The sequence below is a fragment of the Colletotrichum scovillei genome (genome assembly GCF_011075155.1).
Source record: "Colletotrichum scovillei strain TJNH1 chromosome Unknown Contig00006, whole genome shotgun sequence".
Classification (NCBI taxonomy): Eukaryota; Fungi; Ascomycota; class Sordariomycetes; order Glomerellales; family Glomerellaceae; genus Colletotrichum; species Colletotrichum scovillei.
The window spans coordinates 4023625-4045048 of NW_023336264.1; the positions used below are offsets into that span (position 1 = coordinate 4023625).

The following is a 21424-nucleotide window of genomic DNA, read 5'->3' on the forward strand; positions in this document are numbered from 1 at the left end:
CCCACGTACACGTACAATCAAAAACCAGCCCAATCGACATCGAACACGGCCTCCCGTGGCCCATTCCGTCCATTCGTCAGCAGCACGTTGCACACGCGGGTGTCTGTCGTTTGTCATACCGAGTATTCGCGACCGCCCTCGAATCGAGAGACATTCGTTTTTACCCTACTCTCTCTTGTCTCTCCCATTTTCCGTTCTTCTTCACCTTTGACACTACTGCAGCTACCTTACCAGATCATCTATTTGGGTAGTTGAAAGTTGACAGTCTACGCAGAATGGTGCCTGGAACGCTCGATCATTGAGGCTCTTGAGTTTCGATCGATGACTTGACTCTTCCCGGCTCCCTATTCCCAGCTCCGGATGGACATCCCCGCGGGACGGACCTAGCCAAACCCAGCTTTAGGGTCGTCGAGGTTGAATTACGCACTACATTGGACTCGGACCTCGCCTCCGACATGTCACATGGACACTTCACTGGTGCGGGCCAGTCGCAGCGTAACAAGTTGACAAACCATACACGCAGGCAAACTAGGGTGCCCTCGAACCCATCAGGTCTGGGGAACGGTTGAACCAGTCAAGTTCAACAGAGTCGATGAAAAGTGTATCAGACTTTCTACAAAGGTACCTCTCCATCTTAGGGTACAATGTGCTACTGCTAGCCCCAGGTCCCGGATCCGTCTTCTGGTTCCCCCGTCACCGTCCCAAGTCCACGTCCATGTCAACCACCGTCACCCAACCCCGTTCCTTGTCTCTGGTTTAGGAACCAGTGAGGGGGAAGGGGGCTCTCTGAGTCTGGAGTCTGCTTTGCTTTTCCTCCCCAGCTGGAATACCACGCATCGACTAAAGCCTACACTACTGTACCGGCACTGGAGCCACGGATCCCCGAGCGAACCCTTCGAAGCCATTGATTGTCCCAGCTAGTACGCTAAACCCAGAACTTCGGCCCGTCGCCATGCGCCGTGGCGGTAACTGACATCTCGTTGTCTCATTCCCATCTGTGCTTCCTCTCGCCTCGTCCAATCTTTCTTTTCTTTTTCTTTCTTATTGCCCTTCAGGTGGTTGCTAGGATAATTGATACACCAACTCGCCAACAACACACTTGTCCACTTGCCCTGAGCTCATCCCAACCAAGAACACAAACTAGCATCCCTTTTTGGGTCTCGAGAGGAACGTATATAACAGCGCTCTTTTTCACCGCCATCTGCCTATTCCCCTAACTTTCAGTTTCTCTCTTGGGCTCTTCTTCTCTGATCTTTTGTGGACTTGGATTCTTTTCCCAAAGTCACAACCTTGAGGAAATACCGCAGAAAAAGGCGGCGTCTTCCGGGTACTTTCTTTCCGTTGTGACTCTTGTCTCTTGGCCGGAACGGAACCTCATACTATCTTTCTCCACAAATCCTCCGTCATCTTCACCTCCAATAACTGCGCCTCTTGGTGTAAAGACTGAGTACCATCTCACTCGCAAACTACTTACTCTAGCATTTTCTCCCCTCTTCAACAAAAATCCTACCTCGAAGCCCAAGAATCACTTTAGTTGGGAGTTCATCCTATAGCAAAACCCTTTTTCATCACAGATCAAGCAAGCAACGAACATCATGCAGTCCGGCGGCCCTTCTCCCCTGCCATCATTCCCGGCATCCCGGGATGGCACACCCAGTGGCAACGGCACCAACACCAACGGAACCACGAATGGTAACACCAATGGCACCAACGGTACCACGAATGGCGTGGTGAAGAGAACCAAGATTTGCGTCTACTGCGGCGCCTCTCCCGGTTTCAAGCCTCAGCACATGGAAGCCGCCCGTGAGTTAGCAAGAATCATGGCTGAGAACAACATTGATCTTGGTGAGTCACTGGTCCTTTTCCGCACCTCATCTCACTCAAATCTGTCGACTCCCCAACTCCATCCACGATTTGGGCAGCGATAAAGTCCGAGTCACTACATCAATGACAACATGTGGCGCAACCCTTCTCAGACAAGATGAAACATAGGAGGCAAAACCTCAACCAATGTGTCTCTAGTTCATGATATACTAACAAACATCTCAGTCTACGGTGGTGGAACCGTCGGTCTGATGGGAGAGGTGGCAAAGACTCTCGTTTCCCTCGCCGGTCCGGACTCGGTCCACGGCATCATCCCCGAGGCCCTCGTCAAGTATGAGCGTGACGGCACCTACGGCACCATCAACAAGGACAACATGTACGTCCCCGACGAGACCGTCTACGGCCGCACCACCGTTGTCAAGGACATGCACACCCGCAAGCAGATGATGGCCAAGGAGGTCTTCGCCGGCGGCCCCGGCAGCGGCTTTGTCGCCCTGCCCGGCGGCTACGGCACCATCGAGGAGGTTCTCGAGACGGCCACCTGGAACCAGCTGGGCATCCACGACAAGGGCATCTGTCTCCTCAACATCAACGGCTTCTACGACGGCATCCTCGAGTGGGTGAACAAGAGTGTCGAGGAGGGCTTCATCAAGGCCGCCAACGCCGACATCCTCGTCACCGCTACCACCCCCGAGGGTGCCATCACGGCGCTCAGGGATTACCAGGTCTCCGCGGCCACCTTCAAGCTCGACTGGACCAACTCTTAGATCATATTGGTAGTCTGTCGGCAATGCTTTCCAAAAAACGGAACTTTGTGTGCAGGAACCAGAGACGGAGAAAGATAGATGGTGTGTGCAATGTAAAAGCGGATGCGTACCGGAGTCTTGGCGCCCTTTCGTGTTTCCCAACTCCTATACGTTCAGGCTCGGTAGGTGGTCCGGTTGGATAAAATGAAGCGAAGCGAGGAAAGTGAGTCTTTTTCCCTCCACTCCGATCGTTGGTGACACGCGGAACAAGACATTCAAAGAAAGGGGTATGGACGGGGGATCGGTCGGCTATCTATCATGTCACATCGGTGTTGGCTGCACGTATTGTAGTTTGATAGACCTTCATGAGTTACACAACCCAATAAAGCAAACCTGCATCTTCAGGTACCTGTCTCAGGCTCCGGTTCACCAGTGAGCACATAGATTGCGTGTCTTCCTATCTCTTGAGTCATCGGATGCAGCTCATTTTTGGGCCGTCGAATCTCCTTTTTGCAGTGTATTGGTACAAGTCTAAACGGGCCGGCTCTGTGCGTTCGAGGACGGTGAGTCTCTTTCCCATAGCCGTGTCCAGTCAGCCAAACCCCCGGATAGGAGGTTGTTTGGCGACGATCCGGCCTAGCCCAACGCAACGCAGCGTAGAAGCCCATCCGCGCATCTTTCCTCAATTCATGATTTCCACAACGCTTAGCCGTCAACCTCCATACCCTCACCGCCCTCTTCGCCGCCGCCCTGGCTCTCGCTAGCGGCGACACTGTCGAGCCACTCCTTGACGTCTTGGCCGTCGTACAGCTTGAATGGCTGGACCGTCTTGACACCATCCTTCTCGGTGTAGCCGACGACACCGACACTGGTGTTCTCGACCGTCAACTCGCGGTCCTGAACCAAACTCTCCTTGAGGGCCTTGAGGCCGTGTTGCACGAGCTCCTCGCGGGAGCACGTCTCGAAGGCGTCGATGTTGCGCTCGAGGTAGGTGCGGGCCATCTGGCTGCGGGCGCCGATGGCGAAGGCAACCATCTCCTCCGTCATACCGCTGGGCTGGAATTCGAAGAGATGGGGACCGCGCTCGTCGACGCCGGCAACTAGGAGGCCGACACCGTAGGGTCGCTTGCCGTAGACCTGGGTGTTGATCTGGGCCTTTTCGCCAATCATGTCGACGAGGGTGCGGAGGGGCATTGAGCGACCGTACGTCATGCGGTGGCCGAGGCACTGCTGCTTCATGAAGTTGGAGAGGACGCGGGCGTCCGAGGTGAGGCCTGCGATGGCGATACCGGAGTGCTCATCGACGGTGAAGATCTTCTTTTGGTACGAGGACAGCTCTTCGGCGTTGCGCTATTGGGGAAAGAATGGCATATTAGCTTCATGCGCTCTATAGCAAAGGTCCGCGAGCATCGATTGATAACGGATGATGTAGGGAGAGGCAACATGGGAAGGTCCCAGGTATCGGCAAACGTCGTACCTTGATTGCTACTAGAACGGCGTGTGTTTTGCTGGCAATGCCCACTACCACGGAACCCTGCTTCACTGCTTCGGCTGCATACTCGATCTGGAATATCCGGCCTTGCGGCGAGCTGTGAGACGTTGAAGGTTAGCACTCCATCTTTATGCTGGCCTCCTTCATGGCGGAGTCGGGGAGACTGGAAGGGAAGGCTGAGGAAGCGGGCCAAACAGCTTACAATGTCACCGAGTCGTTGTCGTAATTGTTTCTGAACATGGCGGGCGTGAGGGGTGATTCGTAGCTTCGTCAGGCGGATCGGCGGTTTCTGAAAACGGGAGGAATTTGGAGTATTCGTTTAGCGGATCGTGGATGGTTGAGGGAGACGGGAGGGAGAGATTCGATCGTGGGGTGGTTGTTGGGCGAGCAGGTCGGTGATGGGAGAGCGAGAGACAGCTTGGTGGATAATAAAGCGTCCCTCCCGCACGCCAGGCCCAGCTCAAGGCAGGTCGAGCTTTCGTAGCACTCTCTCAGCCTGGAGCCAGGTGCCAGGGTGCAAGGTGCTCCGTGCATCCCTCGCTGAGGTACGTACACTTTCCTGCCCCCGTACCTGACCTCACTCACAGCCGGGGTCTTTCCGAGTGGAGACCTTCCACTCTTTGCGGGTTGTCATTGGAGGGTGTCCGGCTGCTGGAACAAGGTTGCGCCGTGCGCTGACGACGGCCTTCGTGCGTCAGGCCTGGGACCCGCCATCGCATCGCAGCTCAGCCTGCCAGCCTAGCCGCGAACTACGACACGACCGACACGACCGATTCATCCTCCACCACCACGAAGCTCCCCCACAACTATTCAAAAGACGGCCTAATTGCAAGAAACGATCGCCGCCCGGAGCTCTCAACCGAATTCCTAAGGAAATCCCAAAGGAATACATTTGCACCCCCGGCGGGGCCGTCTATACCAAGCTCCGACTTCGATACCCGTCCGAAACAAGTACACCACAGCCCACCTTCCAACGATATCCAAGATGCCGACCGCCGGGCTCAAGACTATCATCGCCCTTTCCTTCGTCCTCGCCGTCGGATTCCTCCTCGTCATCCTCTCCTGCGCCCTCTGGAAGGTCTACTACCCGCTTCTCGTCGTCGCTACCTACGTGTTGGCCCCGATCCCCAACTGGGTCTGCTCGCGATGCACCAACCCTGATGACTTTGGTGAGGGTTCCGGCTCCGCCGTACTGGACCTCGGCCGCTTCTGCACTGGTTTCATGGTGGTTATGGGAATTGGTGAGCTCCTCCTTCCCCCTTGCGGCTCTTTTGTCTTTGTTCATTGGGAGAATCGTGTTGCTAATCATGCCCTTCTATCGCAGCCCTGCCGGTCGTACTCGCCCACTCCGATCTCATCCAGGTTGAGGCCATGGTCATGTCGATAATCGGCGGCCTCCTCATTTACGGAACCATCATCAGCTTCGGCATGTTCTTTCAGGAGGAGCAGGACTTCTGACTAGCGTCGGGAGCAACGACTGGGGACAATTGATACAGCTATGAGTAGGCGATGGGGAAGTAGTGTCAGCAGCAGCAGCAGCAGCAGCAGAGCAGTGATGGAGGGCATACGCATTTCAACCAAATTGGCGGCAGACGTGTACAGTACGACGAGACGAGGTCGGAAACCATTGTGGCGCTCGGGTTCGGGAATCCGGCAAAGTGGGATTTGGAACGGGGTGCGCTTTACTTGGAGGTTTCACATGTATATCCAGCATCATTCCGTCAGGCGGGCGTTTCCTCCTTTTTTCGCTTTTGTTATGCAACGACAAGACCATCTAATTCCCAATGACCGACTGCGGAAAGCTGATAGCGTAAACATGGATTATTGAACGATGATCTTGTTTTTTCTACTAGTTTCGTGTGGATGATCCGGGTCGTCTAAAAGTTGAGTCTAATACCCGTGAAGGTCCAGAGTCTAATATCCCAGATACGTTGAGGTATCAACCAAAATCCCCCCTTACCATGAATATCCCCCTTCATGACATGTAAAACGCCTGTAAACCAATTCCAAAAATTGCGAGGTCCCCTCCTCCCAATCAGTCCCCAAATCCCGAACCCGTTCATGCTTCCGCAAAGACGCCCAAAGGCCCCGCCAACTTCGTGAACATCTCCTCCCTCTCACCCTCGGCAGTGCTCAGAATAGTCACGGCACCGCCGGCTCCAATATGCCAGACCTCTCTCGGCTCCGTCTCGCCTTCCTCCGGCGGCGCAGCTTCATCATCCCACTTGAACATCGTTCGGATCGTGACGCTCCAGTCCCCCTTTCCAGTGACGTCCATGTACCCCACCACGCCAGAGTACAGACTCCTCTCCCTATGCTCTTCAATCTCCTGCAGCAGCTCGCAGCTCCGCTTCTTCGGGGCTCCCGTCATGCTGCCCGGCGGGAGACTAGCCGCGAGGACATCGAGCCCCGTGTGCTGACGATCGGCACCCGTCGTCGTGGTCGTCTTGGGCTTCGGCAGCTGTCCGTTGACAATCGTAATCATCTGGAAAACGGTCGCATACTCCTCCACCTTCATCAAGTGCGGCACCGTGACGTTGCCGGAGCCGCAGACGCCGTGCAGGTCGTGGCGGACGAGGTCTACAATCATGAGGTTCTCCGCCTCCTCCTTGGGCACGTGCAGGATCGCCTCGGCCTGCGCCAGCGTGGCGACCTGGTTCGACTTGCGGACGGTGCCCTTCATCGGCCGCATAGAGCAGAAACCATCGGCGTCGTACTCGAGGAAGCGCTCCGGGGAGCTGCTGATCAGGGTCGCGCCGCCGAGGCGGATGAAGGAGCCAAAGGGCGCGGGCTGGCGGGCTCTGAGCGTCTTGTAGAGCCTCCAGGGCGCAACGTGTGCGGATTTGTTTTGCACCTGTTCTGAAGACAGGTGTCCGTTGGCGAGGCCGTTTTGGTGTTCCCCTGTTCGGCGTCCGGGTAATGTGATTGTCGTCTGGTCCGTCAGGCACAGCTCGTAGGACTCGCCGGCGGCGATGAAGTCTTGACAGCGCGAGACCTTGCCTTCGTACTCGTCGGCGGCGGGGACCCGGATAACGGGCCGCGTGGCTACCGTCGAAGCATCCGAACCGTTGACGGTGGTCTTGCCCGGTGATTGCCAAAAGTGGGACGTCTGCAGCGATGCCACCACGGAGTCGATCCAGAAGTCGGCATTGAGTTTACGCTTCTGAAGGTGCTGGACGTGCAACAAGCCCTTGACGTGATCGACCACGATACTCTTCGTTACCCAAGCGAAGCATAAGTCGGGCCTCTGATGCCCTCTTCCAGCAGCCACCGCCACGTCGATCCCCTTTAGTCCCATCTCGTACGTAAGGTAGCCCATGAAACCTCCTCGGAACGGTGTCTGGAGCCCCCCCGAGGCAGGGATGCGTCGCTTCTCTAGGAAACCGGAGAGGAGATGCCAAATGTTCCTTTGCGACCCGAAGGGAACAGTCTCCACCAGGTCGACGGGCAGCCCCTGAATCGATGGGACCCGGGCCGTGGCGAAATCGTCTCCCACATGATGCTCGATTCGCAGTGACTCCTCCACATCCAGAGCAATGACACTGAATCGGCCCCGGACGTCCGCAGCCCCTGTCGCCATGTTGCTCGAGTTGGACGAATCCAAAATGATGTGCTCCGTCCTGCCGCTCTTTAGTATTTCCACGATATCCGGCACCTTGACGTTCGCCGGAAGGCTGATGGTCTTGTATCGGTACTCGCAGTCGAGCCCGACAGTCGCCAGGGGCGTGGGCATCTCCGTCCACTCGAGGATCGGGGCGTTCCCTTGCTGAGCCGCGGCGCGGTTCTCACAGAGGAGACTCGGTTTCACTGCGTTCCTTGCCAGGAATCGCTCTCCGGTCAAAACAGTCCTGTTCGCCTTCAAGTTCCACGCCATGGCTTCGCGCAGCCAGTTGCTGATGACCGAATGACCTGCCGGCTGGGTGCAGACGGACTCTGGGTGGTACTGGAGGCCCCAAAAGGGTTTGCTCTGGTGCTTGACCGCCATGAGGATTCTCTCGCGGCCGCTGTCCCTTTCTTCATCCACCCACGCCAGAGGCAACAGCTCAAGAGCCGTCTTCTGGGGACGCCAACGGCACTCTGCCCAAGTGGAATCTGAGATGGAATCTTGTCCGATGTCGGCACACAGGCTGTGATAGAGAGTTGCCTTGAACTCGGAGACACCATCAAAGATGTCCTCGGCGCACGTCGCTTCAGGTTTCCTATGCTGAATAGTGCGAACCATCCCATGCAACCCGCGTTGAAGCCTCCTCACTTTACCGCCCGAGCTGAGGACGAGGCTCTGGAACCCAAGGCAAATGCCAAGAACCGGCAGCATGTGCTCATCTTGCAATGTCCAAATACATCTCATGAGCCCAACATCCTTTTCATTCTCGGGGGAGCCCGGCCCAGGTCCGCAGACTACTGCATGATACCGTGATAATTCCCGATGAAAATCGACCGAGAACGTCGGCGAGTTTTGATCTAGCAAGGGCGTGTCAATCGGCAAAACGTGTACATCGGCGTCAAGCAGGGTTGTGAGAAGGGATACGATATTGTTCGTAAAGGAATCGTACGCATCGAGAAACAGAATCTGAGGTCGCGTCATCCTTGGTTATTAGTGAGATCCCGGATTTTCCTTTTAAGACGACGACAGTGACAACCTCGAATGCAACGCTCGCAAAACGGGAATGGCTTGACCAAAGCTCGTACGGCGGAAACGGATCTCTTTGGGTTGGTAAAAAGGCCCGCTGTCGGCTAGCACCGGAAAGCCGCTCCCTAAGGAAAATTTGGTGGCAACAAGCAGAAACGAGAAGGCGGTCAGACCCACGCATGAATCGCCCGTGAGCCCTTTGTTCGGGACGCAGGGATGAGCTTAATTCGATCGCCGGGCTGATCGAGTTATCCCTGGATTGGACCTTGCTTGAACCCGTCGCAGCTAGTCAAGAATTGGTAGCGGCTTGAGTCGTCTATCAAGAAGTCAATTATCTACTTATTGGAGGCCGCTGCGATCGCCAACTCCACCATGGTGTGAATCACTTCTTCTACATGTCCACCATCATACAGTTCGTCCGTCATGTGAATGGCTCGAGTCGCTAGTCCTGATCCACCACTTTGATGATACAGGGTTGCCTTGAGTGCCATATGCGCCTTTCCTTCGCACCAATGATCGCGTTGAGCATCGTCTGAGTGTCCGATCGCTGTCGGCTCTCTTGTGTCTCTTCCTTCTCCTTCTTTTCCTTTGGCTCTTCCCAAATCTGGTACTCCTCAACGGATGCCCCTATTTCGAACTCTCCTCGACAGAGTGCCATGGCCTGAATCTCCACCTCTGTAGTTGCCTTGGCCGCCAACAGCGGAAGTGCCTGCTGTAAGGTACCGTTCCAGGCAAATTTTCGCGTAAAGTCCAACGCTACGTTTAACGGACGGTGACATAAGGCCGGCATCAGTCTCAACATCGGATAGACTGGCTTGGCTGACCGATTAGTGATACCAATCTTGACCTGGACGAAGTTGTCGACAAGTATCGTCTCTTTGACCTTTTCGCCTACAGTTTGGCCTGGGTCCTGTACCGATATTTCGATGCCGACATCATCAATCCTGAGAGCGTCCAGCATCCTGGGTGAAAGCCTAATGGTTCTCAGGTCTATGTAACCGCTTCGCTTTGGGCCGGATACTGTTTTCCATCTGGCTGTGAGCGTCTCCAGTATGTTTTCCCTCATCCAGAATGCTTCGCGATTCGAGCGTTCCATGTCGGGCGTAATCTTGCTGGTGCTCACAACAAATTGCCGCTGTCTTGATGGGTTGAGTGCCGGGATCGATGCGTGAGGGTCCTCGAGGTAAATGCGCCGTAGGGGAACGATAACGCGACTGGTATTCCCTGGGAGAACGTGCTCCTCAATCACAATACCGTCCTCCCCATCCATTTCGACCTCCATATTGTTCGGCCAAGCATTGCGCAAATCCATAGACAAAAGACAATATTCATCTGCCAATGTCGAAGGATCGACCTTTGACTCCAGATTTGTAAGACTGAGAAGCGGCTTGGGAACGGGACCGCTGAGAGGCAGGATATCGAGTCGCGTGAGCTCGACGCTAGCATTCACAGTGACCGTCAACTGCAGCGAGACCTGTCGGGTATGAAATTTGTCCGTCACTTCCTCAGGAGGCACCCCGAGATGGGCATAGTCGATCTGAATGGCAGCGTTGGTCAACCCTGGCTTGCCGAGGATTTCGAAATCAAATGTGGCAGTGCCTCCTGGGGCAATGTATCGCTTCTCCGGTTCCTTCTTGTTCAACCTTCGAAGACCTTGGCGCCTCATCAGAATGTACTCGTATTCGTACAACTCGGCTGGCGTAGCATCTCTGTTGTTGATGCCTGCCTGCAACGGTCCCTGCGTGGAATCCTGGAAAGAGAAAAGCATAAAGTCCACTGGAGTTGTTTGTGAGAGATTCTGCAACGTGACAGAGAACACCTGTCTCTCTCCCTCGAGCACCATGACGGAAGCCTGGGGTAGCGTTGTCGACTTGACAATAACAATGGGCTGTTTAGGGATGACATTCAATGCAACACTCTCTACCTTCAGCGGTTGGCCAACAAGGGCTCCTGAGGCAAGGGTAGTTTCCAAGGCTTGAAGTCCGGTAGCCTTTACCTTGACATCTGCTTGCGGCGTCCATGGTTGTTTGAATATGGGGAATCGTCTCTCGCGACAGCCGCGGACACGGATGATTGCGCCTGTTACCTTCAAGGCACCCGGTCCTTTCGGTGTTCCCGAGACTTTGAGAATCTGTGTTCGGTACGGGCCAATAATGGTGCTCTCAAAGTTTGATTCGAATTCTGCGCCGCTGGTGTCCAGGCGAAGGCTTTCGACATCCACCTCGATGTCATATGGGTTCTGGAGAGTAACTCTAAAGGTTGCGGGCTCGTTCGCAACAAGAAGGTGGTCAGCAGCTTTATCGGGCTGCTTGAGGAATGGGTTGTATATAAAAGGATTGACGTCTTGGGAAGTTCTTGCAGTTACTGCCCCAGGAAGTGTACTTTTGGCATGCGGGACCGGAATCCTGGTAATCGGGAGTGGTTCTAAGGCGATGCCACGGACGAAGAATTCGTCCCAGTACTCCGCTGCAAGCTGATTGAGGCCTAATCTTTTTGCGAGATTCGATGTCTTTGAAATATTTGTGGCGAGCCGGGTTTGTTCGTCGCGAGTAATGACCGGTGATGCATCTTCTTTGCGAGGGCCAGGGGCAACTCCTGAGCCAGCCGTGCGAAGCAGATCACCGGAGAACTTCAAAACACCGTTGAAGTCAGGCAACGCCTCAGAAAAGTTTATGCATGCTCTCAGTATGTTCAGCTTGACACTGGTGAACCCGAAGAATCTCGCAGCTGCCTGTCCCCGAATTCTATCGATGACAGCAGCGTCCGAGTCCTCTGTCGAAATGGCATCGTCTGCGGGTTGTTTCTTCATGTCAAAGCCGACAACACCGTACGACTTGCACAGAAGAGCCAAAAATGCCTCGATTCCCTGTTCGACGTCGCCTTCGCCCAGCTCGAGTGCGACTGCGCTGTTGCTGTGCCCATTGGCAGCATTCAGAGCTACCAGGCCTGCCGCAGGGTGTATACCCATGTCTGCAGCACCACGAGTGCGCGCCTCAACCAGTCCGCTGATCAGGACGGAAACGAGTTCTCTAGTCACCATTGCTTTCTTCCGATGATGACCGAGAGGCCCAAGAACGGACGCGATTCCTGCTAGAATCGAAACTCTATCGGCGATGGTGAGAAGCTCCGACGAAGAGGCAGGAAACGCGCGGAAGAGAAATGTGACGATTGACTGTCGGCTCGGGACAACGGTCAACCGGGGCGAGGTTGTCAGAGGGGTCGAGGGCAGCCTTCCAAAGATCATGATCTCGTAGGCACGCTCTCCAAGCTTTCCGTCAGCAAGGTGCAAAGCAGACAAAATCTTGGAGAATCTAATTGTCGTCTCCGCCAGGGGTAAGGGAGGTAGATGCTCAGCAGATATACGAGAATACAGCCCGGCGATTCGGTCCAAAAGGTCTGGAAGTATAATCTGAAGGTTCCGAATATGCTTGGGCTGGCCTGCATCCGTTGGGGTCGCTGCTTCTAGGGCAGCATATGTAGCAGCCGTAGATTTGTCTTGAGGGGGCAGGCAAATAGACGGGACCTGAAAGTCGACCTTGACCCAGCCTAGCAGCAGTAGACAGAGAGTGGTCAGCTCCAGTGCCTTGCCATGCCATATGTGGTCGTTTATCGATTTGGCTACTGTCGCGCCATCTATAAGTTCTTTCAAAGCATCGGTCCAGCGACCTGCTTGCAGATATAAAGACCCCATAAGAATCTTGACTCTGCTTTTGCCTTTCGCTCTGAAGCGATCGTTGAGACCACCGGGGCCGAAGCCCTGTACCGAAACTCGATCTGAACTTTCTGATCTGAAGTGGTCTCCAGCACCCGGCCTTGAATTTCGGTCAGGGGTCGAAGAGCCACTACTCATGCCGGAAGTCAAGTCATCAAAAGTGGTAGGAGGGTTCGACAGTCCGCTTTTCACAGGAGTTGATGGCCGAGCGGGCGTTGAGTTGCTCGACGATACAGCCGAGTTGTGCTTCATAGGCGCAACCGGCATAGACATGCGATTCATGTGCCGATCTGGAATACCACTGGTCGAGCTCGATCTCTGCGGACCAGGGACGAATTGAGATGCCCTCTTATTTACCGAACCAGAATCATCTGCGCCCCATGCTGCGCCGTTTGTTTGTCTGTTTGACTGGGACTGCCCGGGAGAATCGATGAAGTTCCAGGCTTCAAACGACTTGGCCAGTCTTGTCATTTCCGCCAGGAGCTGCGACGTAATGTCGCACATTATAGTTTTCATGGTCGTCCGCTTGCACTCGTCCGGTGGTGGTATAGCGATGAGTCCCTCGGGTAAAGGTACCGGGTTCTCCTTCGAAAGCGCATGGTCGAAAATCAGCACTCGGTGAACCAGTGCCCTTCCGAAGCGGTCTCTCAAGTCCTCCAACTCCTGATCCAGCGTTCGGATGTTTTGTTCGGCAACGGTGGGCGCATTTCCAGAGTGTCTCTTGCTGAAGGTGACTCGGTTGAGTTCCTCTCCGTCAGCGATTGCAATAACCGCAAGGGGTTCGCGATAGAAGTCGAACGGCGATAGCGCGAGATGCGAAGGTGGGGGGACGTGGGTTATGAGTTCGTAGAATACGGCGCCGTCAGGGAAGGCCAAAGGGGAAAACATATCTACAGATTGCCGGTCAGTATGAGGGTTCTTGAAAACAGTATGGGAAATGGAAGGACATGCTCCTGTTTGGCCGCCCATCAGGGCTAACATCCCGCAAGGAGACGACATGTTCAGGCCGCAGGCGTTCAATGAAGGACGAGAAACGATCACTTCTGATTTGGCCCAGGGGTAGAATCAATGCCTTCACCCTAGCGGGAGCGATGGGTAACAGCGAGTCCAAGCTCATCCTAGCATATGTATCTCCCGTCCAGCATCTTCAACTTAAAGTATGTTGCGGGCGAGCTATGTGGCCATATCGCGATGGTCTCGTGCGTTTGGCGCTACACCAGGGGAACACGGAAGTGCGCGAAGCTCGACAGGTGGCTTCTGAGGTCGTCAAGCTGGTTATGCGATTGCTATATCGCGCGCGTTTCCGTGATCAAGCGCAAGGCTGGGCTGCAGGTCGACAAGAGCTACTTGATGCAGGTGAACAGTGGAAAGGAGCATGTACCAGTGAGGTAGAGAGAGGTTAGAGTGGATGGGAGGGAATTGACATGCAGCCACCGGCAGCAATTGACGGTGTGCGACTCGACAGGGGGGGGCTTTCAGTGGAGGAAGTCAAATCGGCGCAACATTCCATTCCCCAAAGGCCCAGTGGAGTGCATTGGGATAACTGACAGCGCTGCTGAAGTTTCAGGGATCGTAGCAGCTATCGACAACGGGGTTGACGCTAAAACACCCGCCGCCACACATAAGCTGGCCCAAGCTCGACCTGCTTCAGGGGGGTTGATTGGTTCGTTTGGCAGCCGACGTCAAGCAAGCTGTCAAAGCCACATTTCACCTCAGCCTCAATCCGAGCTCCATCCCGGGCAGCTTGCGAGTCGTCCAACGTGTTCACTCCAGCAGCGTTGGCCAGAGGTACATCGATACTTACCTCTTTCTCATCTTACACCCGACTTCGTTCACTTCTCTATTTCACACTTGACCTTACACACACAAATTGACGCACACAGCTTGAATTTTTTACAGAGCTGTTGTGTGAGTGTCAGATTGTTCCCCTCAGAGCTCCGATGAGCGCTGAATGATCACTCACACACCGCAAAGATGGCCCGCATAACGCAATTGGCCGTCTTCCTCACGCTTTCCCTCTTCAATATCTTTGGGGCACAGCTAGCCCTTGCGGCGGAAGATGGTCCCGGCTCGGCTTCCATCTTGACCGCCGAGGTCGGTCGGCTTAACAACGAAAGCTTGTTCTGGGGTCCTTATAAGTCGAACCTATACTTCGGTGTCCGCAACCGATCCCCCAAGAGTCTGTGGACTGGATTGATGTGGTCCAGAGTCGACAACTACCAAGACGTTCAGCAAGGTATGTTGTATACCGTCGTCTTCATACATGTGTAAAGGCTTACAAGTTTAGGTTTCCGCTACACATGCGAACAGCATGAAGGCCTTCATGGCTATGGATGGGACGAGTATGATGCCCGAAAGGGAGGCATCCAATCTATTCACGACGAAGGCAATCAGATTGACATCACCACTTCGTTTGTTAAGGTCCCCGGTGGAGCCAACGGCGGTAGCTGGGCTGCCAGAATCAAGGGTGTTCCGAGAGAGGGTGCACCCGCTGATCTGAAGACCATGATCCACTACTACATCGCCGAAGACAACAGCGAAGCAGAGCTTGCATTCTCCGGTGAGAATGATCCCGCTGGGTTCGACGGCGATGTTGCGTTCGAAGGCTCTTCCCAGGAGCTCGGCAAGTATAAGCTGGTCATCACTAAGGGAGAGGGCAAGCACCCTTCCAGCAGCCACGATTTGTCCGAAAAGAGACACCCCGATCGCACGACGATACGATCTCTGACAGTTCCCGAGGAGCATCAGTGGCAGGGCAAGGGTGTTGTCTTCAACCTCATCCAGGAAAGCGTCAAGTTTGTCCAGGAGAATTACGAGATGAACGAGCCGCCTCCGGCATACCTCACCTATCAGATCGAGAACAAGCCCGGCGAAGGGAACACGCACGTCGTCCAGAAGATGTTTGAGGGAGCTTTTGAGTTTGACGTCATCTTCTCATCTGCCTCTGCGGGCCCCGAGCTCACAAGTGCCGATGTCACGCGCGAGATCAAGTCGGTAACCGAGTTCTTTGGAGAACGCTTCTCTTCCATCTTCAGCCTGAAGGCTCCGTTCACTGCCGACAAATACAAGAAGTTCGCCAAGAGCATGTTCTCTAACCTACTTGGCGGCATCGGATACTTCCACGGCTCGCAGCTGATTGATCGTTCTTACGCCCCCGAGTACGACGAAGAGAACGAAGGCTTCTGGGAGGAGACCGCTGCTGCCCGCGCACGCAAGCAGCAGGAGTTGGAGGGCCCGTATGAGCTCTTCACGGCTGTTCCGTCTCGCCCCTTCTTCCCTCGAGGATTCCTTTGGGACGAGGGTTATCACCTTATCCCCATCGCCGACTGGGATATTGACTTGACCTTGGAGATTGTCAAGAGCTGGTTCAACACCATGGACGAAGACGGATGGATCCCTCGCGAGCAGATTCTGGGTCTCGAGGCTCGGAGCAAGGTACCCGAGGAATTCCAGGTCCAGTACCCGCACTACGCCAACCCTCCCACTCTTTTCCTCATCATTGAAGGCTTCATGGAGAGACTGCGCAAGACCAACGGTAGCCAGCCCGCCGAAAAAGAGCATCTCGGTCCTCAGGCCTCCCTGCAGAACGCCCACTTGGACAATGTCGAGCTCGGAGAGGAGTTCCTCCGAAGGCTGTACCCGTTCGTCCGCCAGCAGTACGACTGGTTCCGCAAGACTCAGCGAGGAGACTTGAAGACCTACGACCGCGACGCGTTCTCGAATAAGGAAGGCTACAGGTGGCGCGGCCGCACCGAGACCCACGTTCTCACGAGCGGTCTCGATGACTACCCTCGTCCCCAGCCCCCTCACCCCGGTGAACTCCACGTCGACCTCATGTCCTGGGTTGGATTGATGACCAAGTCGCTGATGAACATTGCCGACGCTCTTGGCATGGCGGAGCAGGTTGATGAGTTCAAGACGAATCTGAACGCCATCCGCCGCAACCTGAACGACCTCCACTGGTCCGAGAAGGAGGGTTGCTACTGCGATGCCACGATCGACGCTTACGAAGAGAACACCCTCGTCTGCCACAAGGGCTATATCTCGCTGTTCCCCTTCTTGGTCGGTCTTCTTGAGGCCGACGACCCCAAGCTGGGCAAGCTCCTCGACCTCCTCGGCGACGAGGAGCACCTCTTCAGCCCCCACGGCCTCAGGAGTTTGAGCAAGCAGGATGAATTCTATGGCACGGCCGAGAACTACTGGAGAAGCCCTGTGTGGATGCCAATCAACTACATGGCCGTCTCCCAGCTGAGAGTAAGTTACACCGACCCAGTCTCCCACCGACAAGAATCCCCCATCACTAACTAGTCCCACAGAATGTCGCCTCCCAGGATGGCCCTTACAAGGCCAAGGCCGCGGACCTCTTCACTCGCCTCCGCAAGAACCTCGTCGACACCGTCTACAACAGCTGGGAGAAGACGGGCTTCGCATGGGAGCAGTACAACCCGGAGACGGGCGAGGGGCAGCGCACCCAGCACTTCACCGGCTGGACGAGTTTGGTTGTCAAACTTATGGCCATGGAGGAGCCCAGCAAGTCTGGCGGCGGCAGCGGCGGCGGTCACGTCAGGGACGAGTTGTAAATCACGTACCTTGTTTGTTCATCACATCACACGGAAGCGCGCGCATCGAGGAGAGGCAATGCATATATGAAGTAAGAAGAGAGCAAAAAGGGGGGGGAAGCATAGTGTGGTTTTTGGGCGGCACGCTGGTTTGAGAAGCCCGTCCTGGGAATGAGATTATGCAAAAAGGTCGGTCTGTTCGGCTGGCTTTGAATCCGTTGTACATGCAAGGTCCCTTTTCCCCAGGTTCCTCGAACGTGTTTCCGAAGAAGGATGAGATGCCTGGCTCGGTCTTGCCGAATTTTGAACTTTGATAGTCGCATGTAAGTGTGAATGTGTGTGGTGTGCTGACAATTCCTCGTTCGGCCGGGGAGCGTCAGCCCACAGATACCGAAAAGGAAAGGGGGATATGTAAGCCGTCTTCAACTGAAGTCAGCACACACACCACGTCCGTCCCTGTCGACCGAATCGAGCAGAAGGCGACGAGCAACACCGTGAGCATTCGCGTCCGTCATCGTTTCGACATCATCTGCTTCTGCCTGACAGATTTGGTTAGGTAACCTTGCCATCCAGACTTTTTTTAGGTGAGACCATCCATGTATAGTCCTTTTCTCCAAGTCAGGACAAACGCGGAGGGTCCCCCTTTCGCCGCACCAAGACATCAATGACGACGTGGAACGCGCAGCTCATGAAGGAAGTTATTCCCGCTGCGTCAATATCCGTAGACGAAGGCACCTCCAAGCTCCGGAAGCAGTTCCGCCTCATGGGGGCCCAAAACACGTCGTTTAACACGCGGGACCGCCCGCGTAGGAGCGCGCCGAGTGAAGGATCCAAGACAAGACATTCTTAGTGATACCTCAAATCCGCCTGCCAAGCCCTCAAGAGGCTCCTCCTTGGCAGAACTCTTGGTCCGTGGGTGAGTGATATCTGGGCTTAGCAAAGTCCTAAGCCACGGGCACCACCTCTCTCCTTCCTCGCATAGCATTCTTAGTCTATCTGCCGTTATTTCTTCGCGCCTCTTCGGTTTGACGGTTGAGGAGGGCCGCGGACCCAGAAATGGTTGCCGCGGGTCCGCCTGACGTGACCTTTGCTAAGTGTGGTACGTTACACATGATTTCCCAACTATGCCATGCAGATGGACACCTACACGCCTCCATGTCACCACTCCAGGTTGGCTCTATTTCCCTTTTCGGAGATCTACAAGGCTGGCAAGGGGGAGGGTTGGCGAGGGGCAGAGTTGCTCTCTTTCTTACTCACGCTCCATAGCCACGAGGTCTCTCTCTCTTTGCAATTTCCCGCCCTTTTCTGGCTCTGGTTACATTGCATTAGTAGGCTGTGTACGTGCGTCTCTCCTACTTTCGCTGACCGAGTGGCAGGGCTGCTGTGGAACCCAAGTCTTGGCTCGGCGGTCAGCACCAGACCAGCAGGAGAGATATTGATTATGGAGGGTAGGTGGTGGTTACATGCAGGTTGTAAGGCTGATGCGGCTCAAGTGAGATATCCTAAATCAGGTTAGCCTCCGTCTTTCCGAACCAGGCAGCCGTGAATTGAGGACAGGAAGGTGTGTGGATGTTTCATATTCCCAAGCCTTTCTTGGACGATTTCAGCTTATGTCTCGTGGCGTTGGGGATTCACTAGGGGCTGTGAAGCATGATGTATATACCTTATTTACTTGTTATCCTGCCGTTGCTGATTGCTCGGGCGGATAGTAGATGAATGAAGTATGTACATCATGCCTCTTAGCTCATGGGCGTGTAAGTGATGTATTGGCTAAGTGAGATAGGCCTATCGACTTCAAAGTCGATGTGGAGGCAGTTAGCAGATGTACACCGACCGACGTGTTGCTAGGCTTCCCCTGCTTCGTGCTTTCAACTGCTTCAGAAACCCGTTGTCTCCGTTATTTGTTCTCTTCTCGACTCCGATGCCATCAGCATATCCCAACCGACGTTGTCAGTACACCACTACTGACAACACATGAGCTTCTCACGACGGTCAGCCGGAAGTCCTTCCTCTGCACACCCTTTTCTGCGTTAATGAATGATCATATGCTCGGGTACCACCGGAAGTGGTATGTCGGCCGTCAAATTTATCCCCGATCCCAGGAACCTTCCAGGTCTCTTCTGTTCCCAAACCAGATCCTGCGTCCACAACAAATCGATGCCCACCGCCGCGAAGAGCCGGCGCGTCGGTTCCTCCATTGCCGCAACCATGTTCTCATTTCCGGGCGCCTCGCATTCGCTCACCCCAATGTGGATGAGCTTGAGATGCGGGAAGCGGGTGGGTGCCACGTCTGCCAGGTACTTCAATGTTCTTGACATGACATAATGAAGATACCGAATCCTAAAAACGCGAATCGATGGCGGTAGCAGCGATGCCAGTCTCGCTTCGGGAGCGTAGGGCGTGACGACGTCCCGGATTAACCGGCAGTCGAGCGAGAGTTCCTCCAGAGCGCCGAGTAATCTCAACCGTTCGCTGTGGCGGAACTTGACATCCCAAAGCTTCATGCCATGGTGCGGCTTGAGGTGGTAGGATACGTGAAGACTCTTGAGTCGGTTTTGCACCGGCTTGAGGGCCCTTCGCCAGGAGCAATCGTAGTTCATGTTGGTGATTTCAAGGCGTTCGAGGCCAGGCAGACACTTCAACAGCTCCTCCAAGTGAGGATCCCGCATCCCCGCAATCGATAGGCTCTTCAACTTTGTCAAAAAGTCCTTGGGGTTTTTGGTCGGAAGCGTGCCGCGCTGAAGAATCCAAAGGCCTCCCGTGCTCGCATGGATAGATTCCACGTTGGGAAACATGTTCCCCATTCCGGCAAAATTGATATAGAGTGTGCATTGCCTGGATAGGCCGACTATGACACCCAGACGACGTATCGAGGGCATTCTCAGCCCCAGCCAGCTTTTTTCGGGCCAGATGGGGTCGTGGTCACTGTAACTGACGAGAAGACTTTGCAAACGAGGACAAGACTGGATAGCCGCTACTAAATCTGGAATCTCGCCTTCCAGCTTGCTATAGTCCTTTATTGGTGTCGGCGGTGTCGGCGGCTGTGGCTTCCTCGAGTGTTCAGCGTATAGTGTGCTGGCAGCTTCCCAAACTTCGGGGGGCACTTCTGAATCCGACACACTGCTGTCGGAGCTGGAGGAGTCCGGCGATGTTAGGCGAGAATTGACTTCCAGATCCCAGCTTGCAACCTGCATAGCGTCAACGTATGAGGCCAAGTCAGGTCGCTGTCGGATGGTACGGGTAAATTCCTGAACCAGGTTCGGCTCGTAAGTGTTTCTGATGGGCCTTTGCCTGGTAATAACTGTCTGTCTAAGATGCATGTTTCCCGTCGCATAATAGTGGTACAAGATCGGATAGGCTACCGCAGATATGCGCCTCGAGGTTCTGCAAAGGAAAGCCAATGCTCTCTTGTCGTCCCGGATCTCTTGTGTGTCTGCGTGAGGAAAGCCGGTGGGGTCTCGGCAATGCATGCATAGGTAGCTCAGGGTCATTTGGAGGACTTCGACAGGTAGAGACTCCATTGCGCAAAATGTCGACTCGTCGCGGGGCAAAGAAGGCAGTTGGCATCAAGAGAGGTGATACGGCTCGTGGAAGTGGAAGAGAAACCCTGAAGAGGAAAAGAGAAAGAGAGGAGGGGCGAGATATGGGTGAAACTCCTGACCCAGTAACCATACGGCACAGGTACCCGACTCCATATTGACGGCTCAGCATTGTGTTAGAGCATTCTGTTGGTGGCGTTGGTTATTGTTTGTTTGTTGTTGGTTGTCACTTGGCAAACAAGAAGCGCCCGGATTGGAAGGACAAGAATGGGAACGAGCCGTCGCTATCGCACCTATCTAAGGCGGCGTATTTTCTATGACTATATCCTTTCATACGTTTTCAACACCATCGTCACTCGAAGTTTACGACACGATAGTGGCTGGCATTGATCCGATGGTAAGGTAGTTGAATGTAGTTGGGAAGGATTTGGGGTTTAAACACTAGAGGCCAATACGTTGGAGGGGGAGGATTGGATGGGCCGCATAGAAGGTCCGGGCGCCGGCCCCTAGCAAGGACCTGCCTCCTTCCCTTGCAAAGTGCGAACCTCTGCTGTGCCTTCCCGTCTGGGGGGCGCAAAGCTCAGACCTTTTGCTGCCCACGTTCTCCTTAGTCATCCGTACGGATATCTAGGTACTCGCGTACCTTGGAGTGAACTCAGGAAAGGAAGGCCGCCCCCAACTCCCATCCCAGCGGCGGGCAATGGGTGAAATGTCGCACGTGGCTTCGATCGCACTCGGGCACTGCAACTTCAAAGTTCCTTAGGCAGCTGCTTCAGGAACATTGAGCGGCCCCTTTTGGACCCCAACATCCCAGTCGCATCCCCGTTCATCTCGTCCCATCTTACGCCTTCAACGACGACATCTCTTCAAAAGCAGCCTTTACGGAGGACAACCATCTTATCAAAGGTAACGCGAACATGTT

At 54.7% G+C, this 21424-nt stretch overlaps 7 protein-coding genes across 7 annotated transcripts; 3 read left to right on the forward strand and 4 right to left on the reverse strand.

Moving 5' to 3' along the window:
• Positions 1-15: 15 nt before the first annotated feature.
• On the forward strand, positions 16-2967 carry HER10_EVM0006170 (uncharacterized protein). The gene is made up of 2 exons (XM_035475763.1): positions 16-1845; positions 2050-2967. Exons 1-2 carry the CDS (start codon positions 1596-1598, stop codon positions 2589-2591), a joined length of 792 nt encoding a protein of 263 aa, XP_035332736.1. The 5' UTR covers positions 16-1595; the 3' UTR covers positions 2592-2967.
• Positions 2968-2995: 28 nt separating this feature from the next.
• Positions 2996-4502, reverse strand: HER10_EVM0003784 (proteasome A-type and B-type). Its single transcript, XM_035473448.1, has 3 exons — positions 4265-4502; positions 4048-4159; positions 2996-3920 (listed from the first exon to the last, which is right to left on the reverse strand). The coding sequence occupies exons 1-3, from the start codon at positions 4300-4302 to the stop codon at positions 3276-3278; spliced, it is 795 nt and encodes a 264-aa protein (XP_035332423.1). The 5' UTR covers positions 4303-4502; the 3' UTR covers positions 2996-3275.
• A 35-nt stretch (positions 4503-4537) lies between these two features.
• Positions 4538-5883, forward strand: HER10_EVM0011951 (vacuolar protein sorting 55). The gene is made up of 2 exons (XM_035481359.1): positions 4538-5303; positions 5387-5883. The coding sequence occupies exons 1-2, from the start codon at positions 5048-5050 to the stop codon at positions 5518-5520; spliced, it is 390 nt and encodes a 129-aa protein (XP_035333440.1). The 5' UTR covers positions 4538-5047; the 3' UTR covers positions 5521-5883.
• A 23-nt stretch (positions 5884-5906) lies between these two features.
• HER10_EVM0006485 (aminodeoxychorismate synthase) lies at positions 5907-8725 on the reverse strand. The gene has a single exon (XM_035476068.1). It carries the CDS (start codon positions 8645-8647, stop codon positions 6122-6124), a length of 2526 nt encoding a protein of 841 aa, XP_035332769.1. The 5' UTR covers positions 8648-8725; the 3' UTR covers positions 5907-6121.
• A 287-nt stretch (positions 8726-9012) lies between these two features.
• On the reverse strand, positions 9013-13779 carry HER10_EVM0005902 (uncharacterized protein). Its single transcript, XM_035475504.1, has 2 exons — positions 13356-13779; positions 9013-13294 (listed from the first exon to the last, which is right to left on the reverse strand). The coding sequence occupies exons 1-2, from the start codon at positions 13519-13521 to the stop codon at positions 9135-9137; spliced, it is 4326 nt and encodes a 1441-aa protein (XP_035332695.1). The 5' UTR covers positions 13522-13779; the 3' UTR covers positions 9013-9134.
• Positions 13780-14217: 438 nt separating this feature from the next.
• HER10_EVM0012630 (mannosyl oligosaccharide glucosidase) lies at positions 14218-17126 on the forward strand. The gene is made up of 3 exons (XM_035482023.1): positions 14218-14640; positions 14692-16658; positions 16721-17126. Exons 1-3 carry the CDS (start codon positions 14379-14381, stop codon positions 16982-16984), a joined length of 2493 nt encoding a protein of 830 aa, XP_035333532.1. The 5' UTR covers positions 14218-14378; the 3' UTR covers positions 16985-17126.
• Positions 17127-17562: 436 nt separating this feature from the next.
• On the reverse strand, positions 17563-20563 carry HER10_EVM0003610 (uncharacterized protein). The gene has a single exon (XM_035473280.1). It carries the CDS (start codon positions 20482-20484, stop codon positions 18994-18996), a length of 1491 nt encoding a protein of 496 aa, XP_035332408.1. The 5' UTR covers positions 20485-20563; the 3' UTR covers positions 17563-18993.
• Between the last annotated feature and the right edge of the window lie 861 nt (positions 20564-21424).

What these genes read in the sequence shown, in the direction of transcription:
- HER10_EVM0006485 (XM_035476068.1), bottom strand. Translation starts at nt 8,647, where the DNA reads ATGACGCGACCTCAGATTCTGTTTCTCGATGCGTACGATTCCTTTACG.
- HER10_EVM0006170 (XM_035475763.1), top strand. Translation starts at nt 1,596, where the DNA reads ATGCAGTCCGGCGGCCCTTCTCCCCTGCCATCATTCCCGGCATCCCGG. An exon ending in TGAGAACAACATTGATCTTG is followed by an intron (nt 1,846 to 2,049) that starts GTGAGTCACTGG and finishes CAAACATCTCAG; the next exon opens with TCTACGGTGGTGGAACCGTC.
- HER10_EVM0003610 (XM_035473280.1), bottom strand. Translation starts at nt 20,484, where the DNA reads ATGGAGTCTCTACCTGTCGAAGTCCTCCAAATGACCCTGAGCTACCTA.
- HER10_EVM0003784 (XM_035473448.1), bottom strand. Translation starts at nt 4,302, where the DNA reads ATGTTCAGAAACAATTACGACAACGACTCGGTGACATT. An exon ending in GACAACGACTCGGTGACATT is followed by an intron (nt 4,160 to 4,264) that starts GTAAGCTGTTTG and finishes AACGTCTCACAG; the next exon opens with CTCGCCGCAAGGCCGGATAT. An exon ending in CCGTTCTAGTAGCAATCAAG is followed by an intron (nt 3,921 to 4,047) that starts GTACGACGTTTG and finishes TTTCCCCAATAG; the next exon opens with CGCAACGCCGAAGAGCTGTC.
- HER10_EVM0012630 (XM_035482023.1), top strand. Translation starts at nt 14,379, where the DNA reads ATGGCCCGCATAACGCAATTGGCCGTCTTCCTCACGCTTTCCCTCTTC. An exon ending in CTACCAAGACGTTCAGCAAG is followed by an intron (nt 14,641 to 14,691) that starts GTATGTTGTATA and finishes TTACAAGTTTAG; the next exon opens with GTTTCCGCTACACATGCGAA. An exon ending in TGGCCGTCTCCCAGCTGAGA is followed by an intron (nt 16,659 to 16,720) that starts GTAAGTTACACC and finishes CTAGTCCCACAG; the next exon opens with AATGTCGCCTCCCAGGATGG.
- HER10_EVM0011951 (XM_035481359.1), top strand. Translation starts at nt 5,048, where the DNA reads ATGCCGACCGCCGGGCTCAAGACTATCATCGCCCTTTCCTTCGTCCTC. An exon ending in CATGGTGGTTATGGGAATTG is followed by an intron (nt 5,304 to 5,386) that starts GTGAGCTCCTCC and finishes CTTCTATCGCAG; the next exon opens with CCCTGCCGGTCGTACTCGCC.
- HER10_EVM0005902 (XM_035475504.1), bottom strand. Translation starts at nt 13,521, where the DNA reads ATGAGCTTGGACTCGCTGTTACCCATCGCTCCCGCTAGGGTGAAGGCA. An exon ending in TGATGGGCGGCCAAACAGGA is followed by an intron (nt 13,295 to 13,355) that starts GCATGTCCTTCC and finishes GGCAATCTGTAG; the next exon opens with ATATGTTTTCCCCTTTGGCC.